Genomic DNA, 19,010 nt, shown 5'->3' with positions numbered 1-19,010 from the left:
GAGAGGTGTGTAGCAGCTTGCTACAGACTACAATAATAATGTGTACATGCCTGAGTAGGGGTTGGATGATAAAGGGCCCTAGAGGCCATTAAAGAGTTTCAAGTGGGGTAGTACCATGGTCATTATGCTTGTCAGAAAAACTGCTCTAACGGCAGTTTAAGGTGGTGAACTGTAAAGAGAGACTGGCCCTCTAGAGGCCCATCCAGGGATGAGGCTTGTGGTTAAGAAATGCAAGGGCAACAGAACTGGGCCTGTGTGTGTAGCTCAGTGATAGGAGGCTCAGTGATGGAGTACTTACTTGCCTGCCACGAGCAAAGCTCTGGGTTCAGTCTCCAGCAACACACACGGACATGCACACACCAGGAAAGACAGGAGGAGAGATTAAAAACAGAATCACCAGGATCTGGTGACAACCTCACAGATATGTCATTCTGAACAGGAAGAATTCAGTATGATGGTCGAAGCCAAGATTTAGGTGTGAGCAGATAGGTGAATGACAACCTTGCCCTATCCATAAGGAGAGAGAATAGGCAATGAGGAATAGCTTTCAGAGAAAGATCTTAGGTTTTATTTTAGAGGAATTAATGTTGAGTGCTTATGTGGCAAGAGTGACCTGAAAATTACCAGGAACAGATAAGTAATGGCTAAACCCAAACAAAAGGGGAACAAGAGAGAAGGGCCAAGGACAGAGCCTTGGGGAACATCAAAACTTTAGCTATGAAAGAGGCTCAGAAGTGGCAGTAGAGATATTTTTACAGGCCTCAGCCCCCAGGCTGTCATTCTGCACACAGAAGACCCAGTGCAGCTCTTGTCTAACTTCTTAAGGCATCATTTAAAATCCTCTCCTTTAATATACAAGAAAACACACAAAACATAAAAGAATGAAGTCCAAGTACCAGAGTTGGTAATCTGGGAGGAATCAGAACACAGGATTTTCCTCCGTGTCCTTTGGGAAGAAGAGGTGAAGGACACAGAATAGCACCAGGCTCTGGGTGAGTCCACATGGACCTAGTTCTCCATCATAGCAAAGTGCTGGTTTTCCTTGTCATGGTCCTGGTTTTGCTCCCATGCTCCTCCTCCGGTTTTCAGAAATCTTCCAGTTCCAAGAATGACTCCTTCCTTTAGGTCCTTAACATTCTCATTTAGAGGAGGCCGCTTACCCTGCAAAAGGTGGTATGTGTGAGGCAGAGGGATGTTGTTAGGGAGAGGCAAGAGCTGGGGTAAAGGGCCTCCCACTTTAATAACAGATACTCTTTTTTTTTTAAAAAAGATCTATTATATATATATATATATGTGTGTATGTATGTGTGCTCTATCTGCAAGTATGCATGCATGACAGAGAGGGCACCAGATCTCATTATAGATGGTTGTGAGCCACTATGTGGTTGCTGGGTATTGAACTCAGAACCCCTGGAAGAGTAGCCAGTGCTCTTAACCACTGAGCCCAGCCCATAAAGATACTCTTAACGACAATGTTCACCCTCTTTTCCTTTACCTGTCGTAGCATCAAGGTCCCAGGGGAGTTGTCATCCTGCAGGATGGTGAGAGGGGACCTTCCTAGTACCTTGTTGTTTGCTTTCCGTCTACTGCGCTTAGAACCTATGTTAAGAAAGGTTTCGTTAAAGTCAGGACTCAAAGTTGAGGGCTTACAGTTCATTCTTCCTCCATTATCCCAGGACATGATTCTAGCTTCTCTTCCCTCCATCTTGCTCTTCAATTTTGTACCTGAAGACTGGGGAGTCTCAGGGTCTCTGGAGGGCTTGTCTGAGTTCTGGCTGGCAACCATGGCCTCTGTGGGTTGTTTTGCTTCCTCCTTGGCACACTCCGGTTTGGAGGGGAGTTCAGTGTGGCTCCAAGGCAGCAACTGGTCATCAAGGGATACCTGAGTATCCAAAGGCAGGTCCAGTTCCGAAGATAAAGGTGTTTCCTGTGGCAGAGCAAGCTCTGGGGAGGAAACCGATTCGGACGCTTCGGTCTCAAATACTTCACTCAGCTCTTTCGCCAGTGGGCTCTTAGGGTCTAGAGGAAAGAAGGGAAACAAGCTGTGGCCTTCTGATACAAATGAGGGAGGAAAAAGCAAAGGTTCTTTGGGGCTCATGCTTAGAGGGACAGAGAATGGGAAGAGGAAAACCAAGATGGGACGAAACAAAAAAATGGAGAAGAGCGAGATGAGAGCTGGGGGTGTGGTTCATCGGCAGAGTGTTGGCACAAGCGGGAGGGCCGGGTTTCATCCCAATTGGGCTAGGGAAGCTGGGCATGGCAGTACAAGCCTGCAATTCCAGCACTCACAATACTAAAGTAGGACTGTCTCAAGTTCCACCCTGGGCTACAATATGAGACCTTGTCTTAAAAAAAAAATAGGAAAACAAACAAATAAACAAAAAACGCCAGATTAGTGGATTAAGGAGTTTGTTGCCAAGCCTAATATGGTCTGACTTGGATCCCAAGAAACTACATGGTAGGAGAGAACTGACTTCCTAAAGTTGTCCTCTGACCTCCACACATGAACTGTGCCAGCTCTGTATGTGCCACACACATGCACACGTAAAATACATGTAAAAAAAAAAAAAGAACAGTGTAAGTGAGAAAGGTTCAAAGCAGAAGGATGGAATCCCTGGCATGTTCAAGATGTGTGGTTCAAACTCCAACAACAAAAAACAAACAAAAACCAGTAAAACGAAAACGGTCTTGCTACCACCCTAGAACAGGTGTCGGTTTCATCAGCATTCCCTGGCCCAGCACTTACCAGCACCACTGATCTTCATGGGTGTCCGTGCGATCCCAAGGGTGGGAGAGCGAGGATCCGGGTCTTGTGCCTGCTTATGACTGTTCAGCTCTTCTGCTGGTGGGCTTGGCTGTGGAGAGCTCTCCACCTGTCAACACCCTGGGTTAGCATATAAGCCTGGTCCCTGATCTTCCTCCCATTATTCCCAGCCAGAACTTCTAATGCAGCCTGCCCAGTGCAGATTGAGTGCAGAAAGTTGCCAGGCAGGGTAGTGGCACATGCCCTTTATTTCAGTACTTGGGAGGCAGAGACAGGAAGATCTCTGTGAGTTCGAGGCCAGCCTGGTCTACAAAGTGAGTCCAGGACAGCCTGGGCTCTGTTACACAGAGAAACCCTGTCAAAAAAAAAAAAAAAAAAAAAAGGAACAAACAAAAAGCAGAAAGTCAGTCAAGAAAGAAAGAGACCATGAATTTGAAAGACAGCAAGGAATGGTATAGAGGGAGGAAAGAGAAGGCAGAATGATGAGATTATATTAGAAAATAATTAATCAAAAATAATTATATAAAAAATAATTAATAAAAGAAAGTAAAGTCGGAGTGAGAGGATGAGGACTCACACAGAAACAAGCTGGGCAGAGGCCCAAGAATCCAGACAGCTTCCCGCGTTCCCACCCTAGGCCAGCATACCTGAATAGGAGTGCGCTGGATGCCAGCACTAGGTGAACGAGGGTCGGCGACTCGGGCCAGATGCTTGTTGTGTGGCAGAGGCCTGGCTGGAGTGCCTGAGACGCTCTGAGTAGAACCCATCTCCACAAGGGGTAGGGGACGGGGCCCGGCTGTGCAGACGCGGAGGAAGGGTCGTCGGTCTCAGAGCTTACCGCCTCCGGGTCGGACCTCTGACCCCAGACCCACCCTAGCTTCCCAGTTTCCAGCCGAGGAACCTCCGGGTCGCTAGCCCAGAGACCTCTGCGGGGATAATGAGCGGAACCTTCTAATGGCGCATGCAGATTTAGCCGCTAAATTTAGTCCCATCACTTACTGGGGCGGGGGACCCAGCTCGGCCACCGGGAGAACAGCAGCTCGAGAAACAACTCCTGAAGCTAGGAGTTTCAAACTTCCCGCCACGCCCCCTTGCCCTGACCCTATTGGCTGAGCCGAGGCAGCTTCTCATAGGCCAGCAGCGGGAAACGCGCCCTTTACAGCAGAAAGCCATTGGCCTGGAGGACGTCTCTCAGCAGGCCTGGCCAATGCGCTGAGGACCTGCCCTCGGGAGAGCCGGGGACTTTTGTTCGGGATCTGCACGTCAGCGGCCGGCTTGAGGTCCGCAGGAGTGTTACTCAGCTTTCCTAGGATGGGTTATTAAAGTCTATGCACTGAACTCGCTAGAGGCCACGTTAGGATGGTCCGCCCAAGGCGAGGCAGCAGCCCTTAGCGGCTGGACGGAGTTACCCCGTGTCTCCGCCTCCCTGGCTACACTGCTTCCCAAATGGCAACATCACAAGTGCCTGTCTGCTCTCCGCTTGGGCGAGTTCCGACAGTCTGGGTTTAAACCACCGCCGGTTTCTGCTCTGCACGTAGGGCGCTCTAATTCCAGAGCCCTTGACTCAGAGCACCGGCAATTGCGACCCTCCAGGCACCTCCGCGGGCGCGCCTGCCCTGGAAAAGCGGGATTGGTCCTTTCGACCGTCAGTTGTGCCAGCGGCGCTTCTGATTGGCGCTCGCCGAGAGTGGGGCAGGGGGCGGAGAACCTGGGGGGAAGGCCGAGTCCAACTGCCGTTCTCGCGCGTCTTGCCTTTGGCGCATGCGCCTAGCGAGTCTCACTCATTGGACGCGAGAGTAGGAGGGGGCGGGGAATAGGGATAGTAGGAGCTGCTGTGTGAGGAGGTGGTGCTGCCGGTGTCATGGCGGAGCTGAGTGAGGAGGCGCTGCTGTCAGTGTTACCGACGATCCGTGTCCCCAAGGCGGGAGACCGGGTCCACAAGGACGAGTGTGCTTTCTCCTTCGACACGCCGGTAAGCCCCCCCCCGCGCCTGCACCGACCACGACTTCCATCGCCCTGGTCATTCGGCCAGGCCTGCAAGCCTTGGGCTACCGCCTCCCTGCGATGCACCCTGGGACTTGTAGTTTTCCCCGCGTCTCTCTGCTTTTGCTTTTCATTATCCCGAACTGCAGTGTGACTACCACTCCCGGAAGCTACAGCTATCGCCTTGCCTATTCCTGGTCTCGTGAAGCATTATGGGCATTGTAGTTGCCCGTGTGCCTTGTTACCATTCTAAGCTAGAGTTGGAACCCGACTGGCAGACTACATTCCCCAGGTGACGCCCAGAAAAAGCCTGGGAGGTGGCCTTGCACGTTGCGCAGGGCTCTCCGGTTTTTGTAGTTTCATGTGCTAAGACTTGGGGCGACTCCCCACTGTTCTGGGCAGGGTTTGAGGTTGGGAAGGTATGCACTGCAGCTTCTAGTCTGGAAGAGGGCTGTGAAGAAGCCCAGTTTGGAGAAAGACCTTAGTTAAATAAATAGCCTCCCCTTGTGGTTAATTTGGACAGGGGATGGGGGTGGGTTTTTGGTAAGGAGGAAAAACACCCAGTGGAAAGCTCTAGTCGTTTCTCCTTTGAAGTGAACTGCGGCCGCGCCCCCTCCCTTTTCCTCCGTCCTTCGCAGGTTGCCGAGACAACCCCCTTTCAAGTATTACTAGAGAGGGTTTCTTTCTTTGGAAGATGCTAAGGCCCCTCTTCCATCTTGCTCCCACTCTTGTCTAGTTAGACAAAGCCGCCACCCACACCGTGCTTCACGTTTTGCAGGCCCCACCTTGTACCTCCCTTCCTGCAGTCAGCCTTCCTATGTCATCTTGAGCTGGAGGCAAGCCTCCAGGCCCTAACTGAAAGGGCTGCAGTTTGGTTGGGATCCGCCCCCCTCACTACCCCTCCCGTCAAGCGGGTGTTGGGCCCTGCCCAGAGCATTCAGCCAGACCAGCTCATGGCCTGAAAACTGCAAGTCAGACTGGAAAGGCTTCATTAATGCGTCCCCAGTGCTGAGTAGAGCAGCATGATGTGATGCCTACTTCAGGACCAGTACTGTGATTTGTGGTTTGCTTGGTTTGCTGGGCTTTGATTAAAGCCCTAGATAATGCCCTGCCCTCTCTCAAGTTGGCCTTGGTAGAAGCAAAGAAGGACTGCTGGCCAGAGCGCCAGGGTTTTCTATCCATGCTGAAGCCAGCACCTTTTATTTTCATCTGGAGAGTTGCTTAAGAGTACCTACCTTCCTCCCAGGAGGGAAAGGTAGATGTTAGTGGGTCTGCCTTTACGCTTAAAGCAACTTAAAAGTTCTTCTTGTGTCTCCTTAGTAAGTACTTCATATGACCCCAAAAGAGTGTTATTGTTTGTTTGGGGTTTTGTATGTGTGTGTGTGTGTATTTTCCAACACCTTCCCTTTTTCATTTTAAGGTAAGAAATCTACTTGATGTAGTAACATCAGATCATCCTCTGATGCTTTTTATGGAAGAGAGTGTAGCTGAGGTTTGTGGCGAGAAATGATTTATTCATGAACATTGCCTTCTTCACTCTTCCAGGGTTTAGTGCAATTTACTGGTTTACTAACTGCCTTAGATAGTGTCCTAATTTTGCTATCACAGTGGACAAAATTTCAAGGCCTCTAAGAAGAGAAGATGCCTATTGTCAAAGTCTTGGATCTGAGACAAGACTCTATTCTCCAGTTTCCCCTCCCACCCTCTCTATCACTCTTACAAGGGCACCCACATTTTAAAAAGCACCGAGAGACTGCTTTAGCGTTGGGGGAGCCTGTCTTTCCCTCCTTGGCTGTGATTCGGTGTGGGCACCTGTCTTCCCTGTTCTTCTTGAGTGTTATGTAGCCAAGCTATCTCAGCAAGTGCTGCCAGATTGTTCTTAAAGGGATGGATATCTCAGATGTTGTGGTGGCAACATACCTGTGACCCCAGCCAGCCCTGGGAGGTTGAAGCAGAACAGAAGTTTGGGTCATCCTGGGCTACACAGTGAATTCCAGGCCAGCCCAGGTTACATGAGATCCTGCTTCAAAAATAAGTAAAAGTAAAGAAAAAGGTTAGCTTTGAGGTCACAGGTTGGTGGGACTTAAGTGGGGGTCTTACAGAGGAGAGGGATGGGGTAAGGGGTAGGTGGTGGCTGTAAAATGATGGGCTTCATGACCTTACTAAAGTAGGTTCAGGTTTAGCAGTGAGTCCCCAACAAGGTACTTGACCCCGAAAGCCAGGGTTTTCCTCTCGTAGAGAGTGTGGCAAAGGACAGGTCTGACTGTTGTCAAGCTCAGGTTAGGTATGCTGCTCTGTGCTACAGTCTCTGCCCCTCTGATCTAGTAGGTTTTCTGAATGACAGATCAGGTAGGGCTTGTCTGATTGGGGATCTGTCTGAAAATGTAGACACCCCCTCCCTAGAAGAACCTCTTTTTCTTCTGAATGTAATCCCTGACACTGCAAGCCCCGTTTACTTTCTACATCTCCTGAGCTGGTAAGAGAGGTGAAGGCTCACTCTGTGGTTGGTTGGTTGGTGGGCATCTAAGCCCACTCAAAGAATGAGTGAGAAGGGGATTGGTGGCTGAGGGCAATTGCTCAGCTGCCTCATGAGCTTGCTAGCTGTTTTCAGATTCATACGGGGATAGGGGAGACCTTCAGCCTCATATGTCCCAGAAGGCTAGATAAGTTGCTAAGAGCCACACACTGTTAGGAAACCAGCAGTTTCTGACTCTCGTCCTTGGTTTCCCCACATGTGCAAGCCTTATCCTTCTTGTGTTTTCCTGCTTGTGTTGTGCCCTGCAGGAGTCAGAGGGTGGCCTCTACATCTGCATGAACACATTTCTGGGCTTTGGGAAACAGTATGTGGAGAGACATTTCAACAAGACAGGCCAGCGTGTCTACCTGCACCTCCGGAGGACCCGTCGACCGGTAGGCACAGGGGCTAGGGTGCAGGCTGTAAACATCTGGATACATTCTATAAGGTGCCTATTCTGAAGGTCTTTTTCCTTCTTAGTTAGGGTTATTGATATGGTGAAAAACCATGACTGAAAGCGAGTCGGGGAGAAAAGGCTTACACTTTAGTTGGCTTACACTTCTACGTCATAATGTATCATTGAAGGAAATCAGGACAGAAACTCAAGCAGGGCAGGAACCTGGAGGGAGAACTGATGCAGAGGCCATGGAGGAGTGCTGCTTACTGAATGGCTCAGTCTGCTTTCTTAGAGAACCTAGGATTATCAGCCTAGATTTATCATGACAGTGGGCTGCACCTCCCACTACAATCATGGAGAAAATACCCTACAGCAGTGGTTTTCAACCTTACTAATGTTGTGACCCTTTAATGCAGTTTCTCATGTTGTGGTGACCCCAACCAGCTCTCAATTGTTTCATTGCAACTTGCCACTGTTTTTTGTTTTTGTTTTTGTTTTGTTTTAGCCTCATTCCATTGTACCATTAACCATTCTTTTCTTTCCATCTTCCCCAATTGTTCTGTCCCTGGGGCTCACTGCTGGTCCTAACCTTCTCTCCCCACCCCCGACCCCCCACTTTATTTGTTTTTGTTTTTGTCTTTTTAGACAGGGTCTCATTGTGTAGCCTTGGCTAGCCAGGAGCTGATAGAGGTCCTGCCTCAGTCTCCCAAATGCTAGGACAACATCATGCACCATCGTGCCCGGCCCTCTGAGTCTCTTTTCATTGCAGAAAGAAGAGGATACCAGTGCAGGCACTGGAGACCCACCTCGGAAGAAGCCCACCCGGCTGGCAATTGGTGAGCTATCTGCTAGGAGCACCCTGAGCCTGATCAGTGGCCTTAGAGCTCTGGAGGGGACAAACTGCAGGAGAGACGATGACAAATGGTAGTTGCCCTGCTTCTTCCTTATTCCCTGTCCCTAGGTGTTGAAGGTGGGTTTGACCTCACTGAGGAGAAGTTTGAGTATGATGAGGACGTGAAGATTGTCATCTTGCCAGATTACCTGGAGATCGCCCGGGATGGGTTGGGGGGCCTTCCCGACATTGTCAGAGATCGGGTATGACTATCTTGCCACCCTACCCAGAGATTCCAGGGCAGAAGGGGCTGCTCTGATGCTGCCTGGATAGCACTAACAAAACCGGAGACCAAGGGCGGAAAGGGTACGTGCGGCGGGGTCGTGTCTTGGCTGACTGTCTGCATCTTCTAGGTGACCAGTGCAGTGGAAGCCCTGCTCTCGGCTGATTCAGCCTCCCGCAAGCAGGAGGTGCAGGCCTGGGATGGGGAAGTCCGTCAGGTGTCCAAGCATGCCTTCAACCTCAAGCAGTTGGACAACCCTGCTCGGATCCCTCCCTGGTGAGGCCTGGCTCCTCCCATCTCTGGGCACCAACCCTTAGGCAGGGGTAGAGAGGCCACCCTTGTCTGGGAGCTGGTGAGAGAGAGGGTAGGGAGTGATAGCAGGAAGAAGATGGGGGGGACCATGAGCAGTGCAGGGGACAGCCATAGAGAGAAGAATGGGTTCCTGGACTGGCAAGGGCTTGCATAGCCCCCTCTCGCTGCCACTGCCAGAGACCCCCATCCCACAATTCAGCTACTTTTCTTCTCCCTGGGCTAGTGGCTGGAAGTGCTCCAAGTGTGACATGAGAGAGAACCTGTGGCTCAACCTGACAGATGGCTCCATCCTCTGTGGCCGACGCTACTTTGATGGCAGTGGGGGCAACAACCATGCTGTGGAGCACTACAGGGAGACTGGCTACCCCTTAGCTGTTAAGCTGGGCACCATCACACCCGATGGAGCTGGTACTCGCCTGCCCCTCCCCACTTAATGTGTTCCACTTACTCATTTCATGACATGAATAATACATAAAGGCATTCCCCTGATATAAACACGGAAGACTTCAGTCTTCACCACCACCTTTCACAGATCCTAGTTCCTTTCTCAGAGACAGCCATCGTTACCTGTTGTAACTGTCTCTCCCATCCTGTGTTACTATGGTAGCTCATGGTGCAGGGGTAGAATCAGAATCCAAATTAAAACTGGGTGTGGTAGGGCACTAGTGCACGTCTGAAAGCTTAGGAGGTGGAAGCGGAGGGGCCAAGAGTCGAAAGTTATCCTCAGCTACATAATGAATTTGAGGCCAGCCTGGGTTATGTGATACCTATCACCAGAAACAAGAAAAACCCTGCGCATACATGAATGCATACATGCGTTAAAAAAGAAAATCACAATTCCACCCCCATCCTGTTTGACCCCGATTCCTTTGACAATCCCAGAGGGGCTTGTGCCTCACTGATTCAAGTGGGCCGAGAGGGTGGTCCTTTCTGGCTGTCTCTATGTCCTCTGGGCAGAAGGTAGAATTGGAGGCTAGGCCAGTGCCACATTGTGTCCCCTGCCACATCATGTCTGCCTTTTGCTCTAGATGTGTATTCGTATGATGAGGATGACATGGTTCTGGACCCTAGCCTGGCAGAGCACTTGTCTCACTTTGGCATCGACATGCTGAAGATGCAGAAGGTGAGGACCTCCCCTCCCTCATTAGCTTCAGAGTCTCATTCCTGCCTCTGTGGCCCTTCTGTGCCTGAAGCTGAGGTAACCCAATCCCCAGGATACATGAGTTTCCCTTGAAGAGAATGTACAGTCATTTGGTGAATACTACCAAATACTTGGTACATGCTGGTCACTGTGAATAAAATAGATACGGTCATCTGGGCAGTGGTGATGCACACCTTTAATCCCAGCACTTGGCAGAAGCAGGAGGATCTCTCTGTGAGTTCCAGGACAACCAAAGCTACACAGAGAGAGATTAAAAAAAAATAGGTATGTTCCTTGCTTCCATAGACATAGTCTAGGAGCATGGTAGGTGTTAGTCTTGTGATAGTATGACACCACTGTGGTTTATGGCAGAGGCCCTTGCCTGGCTAGGGGATCTGGGATGCTGAGCAGTATTCTTTGAGCGATGATCTAAAGGTGAATAGAATGACTTCAGAATGGGAAAAACCCTTCCAAGTAGGAGAAATCTTGGTCATATTATTCCCTCATTCAATCAGAGGCCTGATGATTAATGGGTCTGGGATGATTTCTAGTCCAGAGCTTAAAGACTACATGATACTAAATATGCCCAGGCCCCTAATTCCATAAATCCTGGGCTATATCTGGGTCTTGCTAGGCTCTGGGGAACTTCAGAAACTTGTGTTTCTTGCCCAGTCTAAAGTTCCCCTTCCCTGTAGACGGACAAGACGATGACTGAGCTGGAGATAGACATGAACCAGCGCATTGGTGAGTGGGAGCTGATCCAGGAGTCAGGTGTGCCACTCAAGCCTCTGTTTGGGCCTGGTTACACGGGCATCCGGAACCTGGGGAACAGCTGCTACCTCAACTCTGTGGTCCAGGTGCTCTTCAGCATCCCTGACTTTCAGAGGAAGTGAGTGACCCTTCTCTTTTCTACCAGCCTATGGCCGTGTACCTGTGCAGCTAAACCTACATAGGATTTAGTTTTCCACATTTTGAGTTGCTTGAGGGCTGTGCAAACAGATGACTAGGTAGAGGGGAGAAGATGCAGGACCTGAGAGAATTATTAGTTGACTGAAACCAAGTACCTTTTAACATCTTTGCTCCTCTCCTGGTTGCCGGTCTCTTTGCACACTGTCCTTGGGCTGTCCTTGGTACCTGTGTGCCCGTTGGAATAGTTCTGTTCTACCATGGCATGTGTGCTGTGAAGGGAGTGTGTTATAAAGCTGCCCTAGACACACTCCTCAGTAATAGAGTAGGAAAGAACGAAAGAATATGAATGCTGTTTATTCTGATCCTGGGCTGCCTTCTCGTTCCCTTAGTCCTGCCTGGGAAAGAGCCCAGGAAGAATGCCTTGAGCACACTGCATGCTGCCCTTAGTTGAGAAGGGAGGATGGATGGTTACTGTAGAGAAATGGACTATAACTCCACGGAGAGCATGGGATTAGTAGATGATTTGTCCCTTCCTTTTCCTTGCTTCTTTTATTTTGCCTCTTAGGTATGTGGACAAATTGGAGAAGATCTTCCAGAATGCCCCAACAGACCCTACCCAAGACTTCAGCACCCAGGTGTATGTACTGACAAAGGCTGTTGAGAGCCTCACAGCCTTCTTCCTCTCTGTCCCGTGACCACCTGGGGTGGCATGAGGAGAGCCCCTGGGCAGTTAGAAACTGTGGATTGCCTCTTGAACTGAGCTCCTATGCAACCTCGGGTGTTACCATGACTACACAGCCACACACACATTTCTAAGACTTGTCTGAGTTGGGTCACCAGCAAGATGGAAGGGAAGAGAAAAGGATGCCTACATCATTAGTTGACTAGCTAAATGGTTTTCTTGGATATTATTACAGGGCCAAGCTGGGCCATGGCCTTCTCTCTGGAGAATATTCCAAGCCAACACTGGAGTCAGGTGATGGAGAGCAGGTACCAGAACAAAAGGTGAGTTTAGGACTTTATCCTTCTCAGGCTTTAGAATTATATAGAGAAACTAATAGCTGGGAGGTGTCTAAATTAGGTCACTTGGTGCCTGCTGAGTCTCTGCTCTGGCTGTGCTTAGGAAGTTCAAGATGGCATTGCCCCTCGAATGTTCAAGGCTCTCATTGGGAAGGGCCACCCCGAGTTCTCCACCAATCGGCAGCAGGATGCCCAGGAATTCTTCCTTCACCTTATCAACATGGTGGAGGTAAGGCTAGGAAGATGGCAGAAAGGCTGCTATTGACGCACCTGTTTGCCTTCATTTTGCATGTACTTGCTTCCTCTCCCCAACCCAGTCCCTGTGGTTTAGCAGTCTGCTTGCACTTAGCCTGCCCTGTACCCAGTAGTCGCACCTGAGGAAGATAGTCAAGACAAGGGATGGTCCTTACCTGTGATTCCTACCTGTGGCAAGCCCAATTAAAGCTAGAACAGCAACAGTGAGGGGCTGGGAGCTGGGGCACAGGGGTAGAGCACTTGCCCAGCATGCACCAGTCCTAAGTTATGCACCCCAGCAGGGGAATACTTGCTACTTACAAAGGAAAATACAGGTAGAGTATTGTGGGGACCAGAAGTGGGGCTTGAGGGTACTTACCTAGGGAAGGCTTCTACTCTGTCTTACATCCGTGTGCTTCTGAGTAGCATCTTCCAGTCCACTGCCATTCCCTCCTGGCACCCTAATAAATTTTTTGAGCCTCAATTTGTTCTCTTGGCTGCCCAGACCTTCCTACCCTGCCTCTTTCCCATAGAGGAATTGCCGGAGTTCTGAAAATCCAAATGAAGTGTTCCGCTTCTTGGTGGAAGAAAAGATCAAATGCCTGGCCACAGAGAAGGTTAAGTACACTCAGCGAGTGGACTACATCATGCAGCTGCCCGTGCCCATGGACGCAGCCCTTAACAAAGGTAGCTTGCTTGCTCAGCAAGGCCTTGGTGTGAATGGAGGCCGAGGTCTGAAGCGGGGCCGCAGGGTTAATCTCTCCTGCAGCTTGTTAGCACCGTTGAGATGAGAGCCAAAGTACATGGGATGGGTATGTCCAGGGGGGTTTGGTGGGGTAGGGAAACAGGAATAACCTAGGGCGCAAGGCCAGCAGGCAGAGTTAAGAGAGAACAAGGGGCATCCTCTTAAGAATGCACCACTCGATTTTTTTGCCAGAGGAGCTTCTAGAGTATGAGGAGAAGAAGCGGCAAGCCGAAGAGGAGAAAGTACCACTGCCAGAACTGGTTCGGGCCCAGGTGCCCTTCAGCTCCTGCCTGGAAGCCTATGGGGCCCCTGAGCAGGTGGATGACTTCTGGAGCACAGCCCTGCAGGCGAAATCAGTAGCTGTCAAGTATGTCCTTTGGCCTGGCTTTGTGCTGCAGGTGTTGGTGGGGGAATTACCAAAGACATACCTGCCTCTTGACTGTTGGCTCATCCTTTTGGTGGAGATCTTAGGAGTAAATCCTCTGGGCCTGGGGTTTTGTCCCTAAGAGTACCAAGATGCTCTAGCAGGGCTAGACATGGATGATGGCTTCATCTCTTACCTTGTCCTTCCTGATACTTGCTCTTGCCCTGTAGTGCAGACTCTTTCTAGTGTGGCTTCTGTGCTTGCTCTCTCCACTATGCCAGAGTACAGGTACTTAGTGTCAGCAGAGGAAACAATCTGGCTTCTAGCAAAGAGCTTGCTTTTGGCCACTGGCATGGCATGAGACCTGAAGACTTTTAGGGACCAGAGTTTAGTTCAGTTTTAGGGACCAAGTCCCCATTGTTACTCCTGCCAATCAAATAGTCCTCTTCCTGGCTTTTGCAGCTCCCTATGTAGGCCCCTGATCCCTACCCAGGCAAGAAGAGAGGGAATACTGGACTTTATCTAAGAGACCAAGTGCAGTCTAGAGAGAGGAGAGTCCTGGGTACCAGCACGTTTTCTCTCTCCAGGACCACACGGTTTGCCTCCTTCCCTGACTACCTGGTCATCCAGATCAAGAAGTTCACCTTTGGCTTAGACTGGGTGCCCAAGAAACTGGGTATGCTGGTTGGGATGAGGGGGGTAATGAGAAAGTCCTAGAAAACGATGGTCTGAACATATATCAACCCGTTCCTCAGATTTTTCTCTGAAAGGGGAAGCATTTTTGTGTATGTTTCAAAATGTATCTAGTTGGAAAAGACACTGAAATTAAAACTTTTTGGGGATTTTTGTTGTTTTTGAGACAGGGTCTCACTGTGTAGCCCTGGCTGGCTGTAAATCAGGTTGACCTCACATTGACTGAGATCTTCCTGCTGCTGCCTCTCAAGTACTGGGGTTAAAGGCATGTGCCACGATGCCTGGCTAGAACTATTTTGATAGTCATGATTTACAACTGGTTGTATTGTTATAATTTTCCTTATTGATGACAGTGTTTTTGTTGTGATGATCTTGAAGCAGGTCTTATATCCCAGCTCTAGCTTGACACTACTGATTTATCTTGATTTTCTGGAGAAGGAAACAGACCTTCCAAAGTATAAGACACTCTGTCTGACTGTCAGAGGCCTGTTGCCTGGCTCAAGCTCATGGTGCTAGATTTCAGGCTAGAATATAGGTCCCTTGACTCCTGCACTTCCACATCTGTCCTAAGAGCAGTTGAAAAACGTGGGGCAGGTGCTTGAAGGGGCCCCGTGCTTTTGCAGGTGAGCAAGAGACCCTTTTCCTCCTCCCATTGCAGATGTGTCCATTGAGATGCCAGAGGAGCTCGACATCTCCCAGTTGAGGGGCACAGGGCTGCAGCCGGGAGAGGAGGAGCTGCCTGACATTGCCCCACCCCTGGTCACTCCGGATGAGCCCAAAGGTAGCCTTGGTTTCTATGGCAACGAAGACGAAGACTCCTTCTGCTCCCCTCACTTCTCCTCTCCGACATGTTAGTGACTCTTCTTCCTGCCTGTCTCTCTCCCTTGCTGATGGGGGAGGGCTTCTCTGTATCCCCCCCCCCCTTTTATGTTCTCCTGTCCTCCCTTTCAAATCTCCTCTGTACCCTTGTTGGATGTGATGAGCGGCTGGGGTACTCCCAGCTGCAGTCTTAGTATGGATGTCAGTAGCGCTGGCTAATCGCCTCTAAATCTTTGTTACTTTCTCCGTGTGGGTTAGAGAGGGGGAGGATACCATGCTCTGGAAATGTCAGAAAACCATCACCTCTGGGATACTGGGTCCACATTTTGCTTGTGGTTATTTTTAGTTCTGGTATGAAATGCCTGTCTGTAGAAGAGAAAAGCATGTGATAGGTAATTGGGAAAACTAGAGGCTTGCCATGTGGGAGGCTAAAGCAACAAGTAGAAACAGTAGCAGTAAGTCAAGAGTACCTACCATTCTACCACAGCACCCATGTTGGATGAATCCGTCATCATACAGTTGGTGGAAATGGGCTTCCCTATGGATGCCTGCCGGAAAGCTGTCTACTACACAGGGAACAGTGGGGCTGAGGCAGCCATGAACTGGGTCATGTCACACATGGATGATCCAGGTAGGCAGAGGTGGGTAGCAGGATGGGGCAGGGCCCCCATCCATCCCCAAAACACTCATCCCTCCCCCGTCCACAGATTTTGCAAATCCCCTCATCCTGCCTGGCTCCAGTGGTCCTGGCTCTACAAGTGCAGCAGCCGATCCCCCACCAGAGGACTGTGTGACCACCATTGTTTCCATGGGCTTCTCACGGGACCAGGCCCTGAAAGCTCTGCGGGCCACGGTATGGGCTGCCTCAGCTAAGGACTTGGAACCCCTGAGGGAAAGTGGAGGTGGGATTGAGGTTTCAGTGACACCTTTGGTTAGTAGTACCAAAAGCCAGTGTAGTTGGCTGAAGCTGTCCGCCCAGTGTGGTGTGCCTGCCTGACTCATTAGGAAAAGTAACACTTCCCTTCTCTCCAAGAACAATAGCTTAGAGCGGGCTGTAGACTGGATCTTTAGTCACATTGACGACCTAGACGCAGAAGCTGCTATGGACATCTCAGAGGGACGCTCAGCTGCTGACTCCATCTCTGAGTCTGTGCCAGTGGGACCTAAAGTCCGGGATGGTCCTGGAAGTGAGTGTCCCCGAGAATCAGGGCAAGCCTGAGGCCGTCTGCTGTACTAGCCCCTCCTCCTAGCGCTGTGCTCTCCTCAGTCTGAGGAGTCAGAAGCTCTGTCTCTGATGGGCCTATGAGGGTGGAATTCCAGGTGCTAAAATGCCCTTTGCCCGTGTTCCCTGAAATTCTTGTTCTGAGTTTGAGCTGTTAAGTACCATCCCTTCTGTTTTCTCCTCTGCTTTATCTTTCTCTTCTTCCCCAGAGTATCAGCTGTTTGCCTTCATTAGTCACATGGGCACTTCTACTATGTGTGGTCACTATGTATGCCACATCAAGAAGGAAGGCAGGTAAGGGGATAGCAGTGGGCACTGTGAATGAAGAGGTATGGGTGGGATCGAGGAAGGGCACCCTGGAAGCCCCTAGAATATTTGAGGGAGAAGGCAGGGAAAGAAAATACCTCCCCTCCCCAAGCCGGGCACGCTGTCACATGCCTGTAATCTCGGCACTCTGGGAGGCAGAGGCAGGTGGATCTCTGTGTTGGAGGCCAACCTGGTCTACAAATGAGTCCAGAATAGCCAAGTCTACACAGAGAAACCCTGTCTCAAAAAACAAACAAATAAAAAGCCTCCCCACAGGGATAGGCAAACCACATCCCAGGACTGAATCTGGCTGTCAGCTTTTGTAAACTAAGTTTTACTGGCACATAGTCATCTGCTTGTTTATGGATTGCCTGTGGTACAGTAAAGTTAACTAATTGTGGCAGAGACTGTAATTACTCAGTGAAAATGCTGGTCAGTAGCCGTGTGTGGTGGCTTATGGCTGCAGTGCAAGCATTGGGGGTGAGGCGGGGAACCAGTAGTTGAAGCTCATCCTTGGCTACCTGGTGAGTGAGTTTAAAGCAAGCCTGTGCTACATGACACCCAGTCTCCAAAGGGGTTGGGGCATGCTATAGTGATGTTATTGGCTAAGAGCACTTGTCCCTCTTACAGAAGACCTGGGGTCAGTTCCCAGCATCCAGATGGAGGCTAACAACCATCCATAACTACTTCCAGGGGATGACACCTTCTGTCCTCCGTGGGCACCTATATTCATGTGCACACACTCTAAACACAAGCACATTTTAAAAAGAAATCCTTTAAAAGGAAAGACAGAAAACAGTCTCTTTGGCTCACCCACAGGAATAGGTGGAAGATGATTATAAAAATACAGTCTAAGCTGACAGGATCCCATTGAGTAAAGGCACTTGCTGTCAGCCTGGGTTAGATTCCCAGAAGCAGAAAACTTCCCTCTGACTTCTGTATATACCATGGTTCAGGTGCTTATTAGTGCAAAGTAAATAGTTGTAATGTTTGAAAATACAATCTGGCTGGGCATGATGGTGCATGCCCTTAATCCTAGCACTCAGCGGCAAAGGCAGGTGGGGGTCTGAGTTCGAGACCAGCCTGGACTACAGAGAGAGTTCCAGGATAGCCAGGACTACACAGAGAAACCCTGACTTGAAAAACCAAAACCAAAGCAAATGAACAAATACAAAGAGCATGCAGTCATACACACATTAACCCCAGCATTGGGGAGGCAGAAATAGCTGGACCTCTGAGTTTTTGGCCAGCCTGGTCTACATAAGGTTTCAGGACAGCCAGGGCTGTTGGGACTCTACTTCTAAATAAATAAACAAGCTTCTGAAGCCACCAAACAGGAGCAATAGCCCTTACAAGGTTTCGAAGCTCCTTTCAGACTGCTGGCTGGACTGTGTATTTGGGGATCTAAGCATAGACTAAAGTTGAGGTCCTTCCCCAGAAGCACCTCAGGGTCTGCCTGGGAGAGGAGCATGATGCAACACAGACTGCCCGCCTTTTTCATCCTTCTCTGTCCCTTCCCTGACTTCCCAGATGGGTGATCTACAATGACCAGAAAGTGTGTGCCTCAGAAAAGCCACCCAAGGACCTGGGCTACATCTACTTCTACGAGAGAGTGGCCAGCTAAGAGCCTGCCCTCAGCCCTTACCACCTCAGGCAGGGGACAGGCCGTCTGGATAAGGGACTGGCTGAGGGATGGACTTCAGCCCCCTGCTCTGTACCCTTTTTCTTTTTGTCCCCAGCAGCAGGAAAGAGCTGGAGGCCATAGGAGAATGGCCAAGCAAAGAGGAGGGCTCCTCAGTAGACTTTGGGGATAGAGCAGGCACGGGACAGGAAGGGGCCAACTGCCTGTCCACAATGGGACCTCGCTGCTTCCTTCCCTTGCCCTTTGGATCCACAGTGCTCTGCTTCTCTGTGATGGCCCAACCCCTGGGGTGGGGAGGGGTCTCTGTCTGTGTGGGTGTGGCTTTGTGCATCTTTCCAGGGGAGGGAGCGACTGTGCCTCCCTTCCCCTTATGTGTTTGCTCCCTTGTGGTGGGGCAAAGAAGGATATGAGGGAAATTAGGGACACCCCACACACACTCTTTGCCCTTCAGCCTCAGCCTCCCATTCTGTCTTCGGTCCTCTGGAAAAATGCCAAAATACATGATGTGAATAAAAGTATAATGACTGACTGGTTTTGTTCAGTTCTTTAGTGGAGACTTAACTTCTGGGGAAAATTACTGGAGGGGCGGGGTTCAGAAAGGCCCAACTGGGGTCCTTTGCTGTGCCCCCAGCCCAGGCAATTCTCTTGTCTCTAGTTCTAGAAGTGTTCAGAAAACTGAGGTGGAGGAGGGGAATAAAGGGAAATAGTAGTGGCTGCACCCCACCCCCACTACTGAACATGTAATTGTTCTAGTCCCACTGTTGCTGGACAAATAAAAGGTGTAGAGCAAGGGGTGGGCAGTCCATACCAGTATTGGCTGACAGGCTTT

The 19,010-nt window shown here is 50.1% G+C and overlaps 2 protein-coding genes across 3 annotated transcripts; one reads left to right on the top strand and one right to left on the bottom strand.

Moving 5' to 3' along the window:
• Positions 1-808: 808 nt before the first annotated feature.
• Cdca3 (cell division cycle associated 3) lies at positions 809-4,370 on the bottom strand. Its single transcript, XM_021636928.2, has 6 exons — positions 3,764-4,370; positions 3,412-3,560; positions 2,747-2,873; positions 1,726-2,019; positions 1,496-1,599; positions 809-1,161 (listed from the first exon to the last, which is right to left on the bottom strand). Exons 2-6 carry the CDS (start codon positions 3,529-3,531, stop codon positions 1,009-1,011), a joined length of 798 nt encoding a protein of 265 aa, XP_021492603.1. The 5' UTR covers positions 3,532-3,560; positions 3,764-4,370; the 3' UTR covers positions 809-1,008.
• Positions 4,371-4,551: 181 nt separating this feature from the next.
• Usp5 (ubiquitin specific peptidase 5) lies at positions 4,552-18,709 on the top strand. 2 transcript variants are annotated; one of them, XM_021636976.2, is made up of 20 exons: positions 4,552-4,736; positions 7,532-7,657; positions 8,429-8,495; positions 8,621-8,754; positions 8,905-9,050; positions 9,310-9,494; positions 10,115-10,209; positions 10,923-11,116; positions 11,702-11,773; positions 12,054-12,141; positions 12,260-12,385; positions 12,924-13,077; positions 13,328-13,502; positions 14,087-14,175; positions 14,851-14,973; positions 15,499-15,642; positions 15,719-15,864; positions 16,045-16,198; positions 16,443-16,527; positions 18,070-18,709. In XM_021636976.2, the coding sequence occupies exons 1-20, from the start codon at positions 4,626-4,628 to the stop codon at positions 18,161-18,163; spliced, it is 2,508 nt and encodes an 835-aa protein (XP_021492651.1). In that variant the 5' UTR covers positions 4,552-4,625; the 3' UTR covers positions 18,164-18,709. The 2 variants fall into 2 exon arrangements, with proteins under 2 accessions (XP_021492651.1, XP_021492650.1); XM_021636975.2 differs by having other exon boundaries at positions 14,851-15,042.
• The last annotated feature ends 301 nt before the right edge of the window (positions 18,710-19,010 follow it).

Source organism: Meriones unguiculatus, chromosome 5 (genome assembly GCF_030254825.1).
Source record: "Meriones unguiculatus strain TT.TT164.6M chromosome 5, Bangor_MerUng_6.1, whole genome shotgun sequence".
Taxonomy (NCBI): domain Eukaryota; kingdom Metazoa; phylum Chordata; class Mammalia; order Rodentia; family Muridae; genus Meriones; species Meriones unguiculatus.
This window is presented reverse-complemented; position numbering and strand designations above follow the sequence as displayed.

Excerpts from the sequence above, each read along its gene's own strand:
- Cdca3 (XM_021636928.2), bottom strand. The coding sequence starts at position 3,531 with ATGGGTTCTACTCAGAGCGTCTCAGGCACTCCAGCCAGGCCTCTGCCA. Across the intron at positions 2,020-2,746 it reads CATGAAGATCAGTGGTGCTG|ACCCTAAGAGCCCACTGGCG; the intron begins GTAAGTGCTGGG and ends TCTTTCCTCTAG. Across the intron at positions 1,162-1,495 it reads GGACCTTGATGCTACGACAG|GGTAAGCGGCCTCCTCTAAA; the intron begins GTAAAGGAAAAG and ends CACCTTTTGCAG.
- Usp5 (XM_021636975.2), top strand. The coding sequence starts at position 4,626 with ATGGCGGAGCTGAGTGAGGAGGCGCTGCTGTCAGTGTTACCGACGATC. Across the intron at positions 7,658-8,428 it reads TCCGGAGGACCCGTCGACCG|AAAGAAGAGGATACCAGTGC; the intron begins GTAGGCACAGGG and ends TTTTCATTGCAG. Across the intron at positions 8,496-8,620 it reads GCCCACCCGGCTGGCAATTG|GTGTTGAAGGTGGGTTTGAC; the intron begins GTGAGCTATCTG and ends CCCTGTCCCTAG.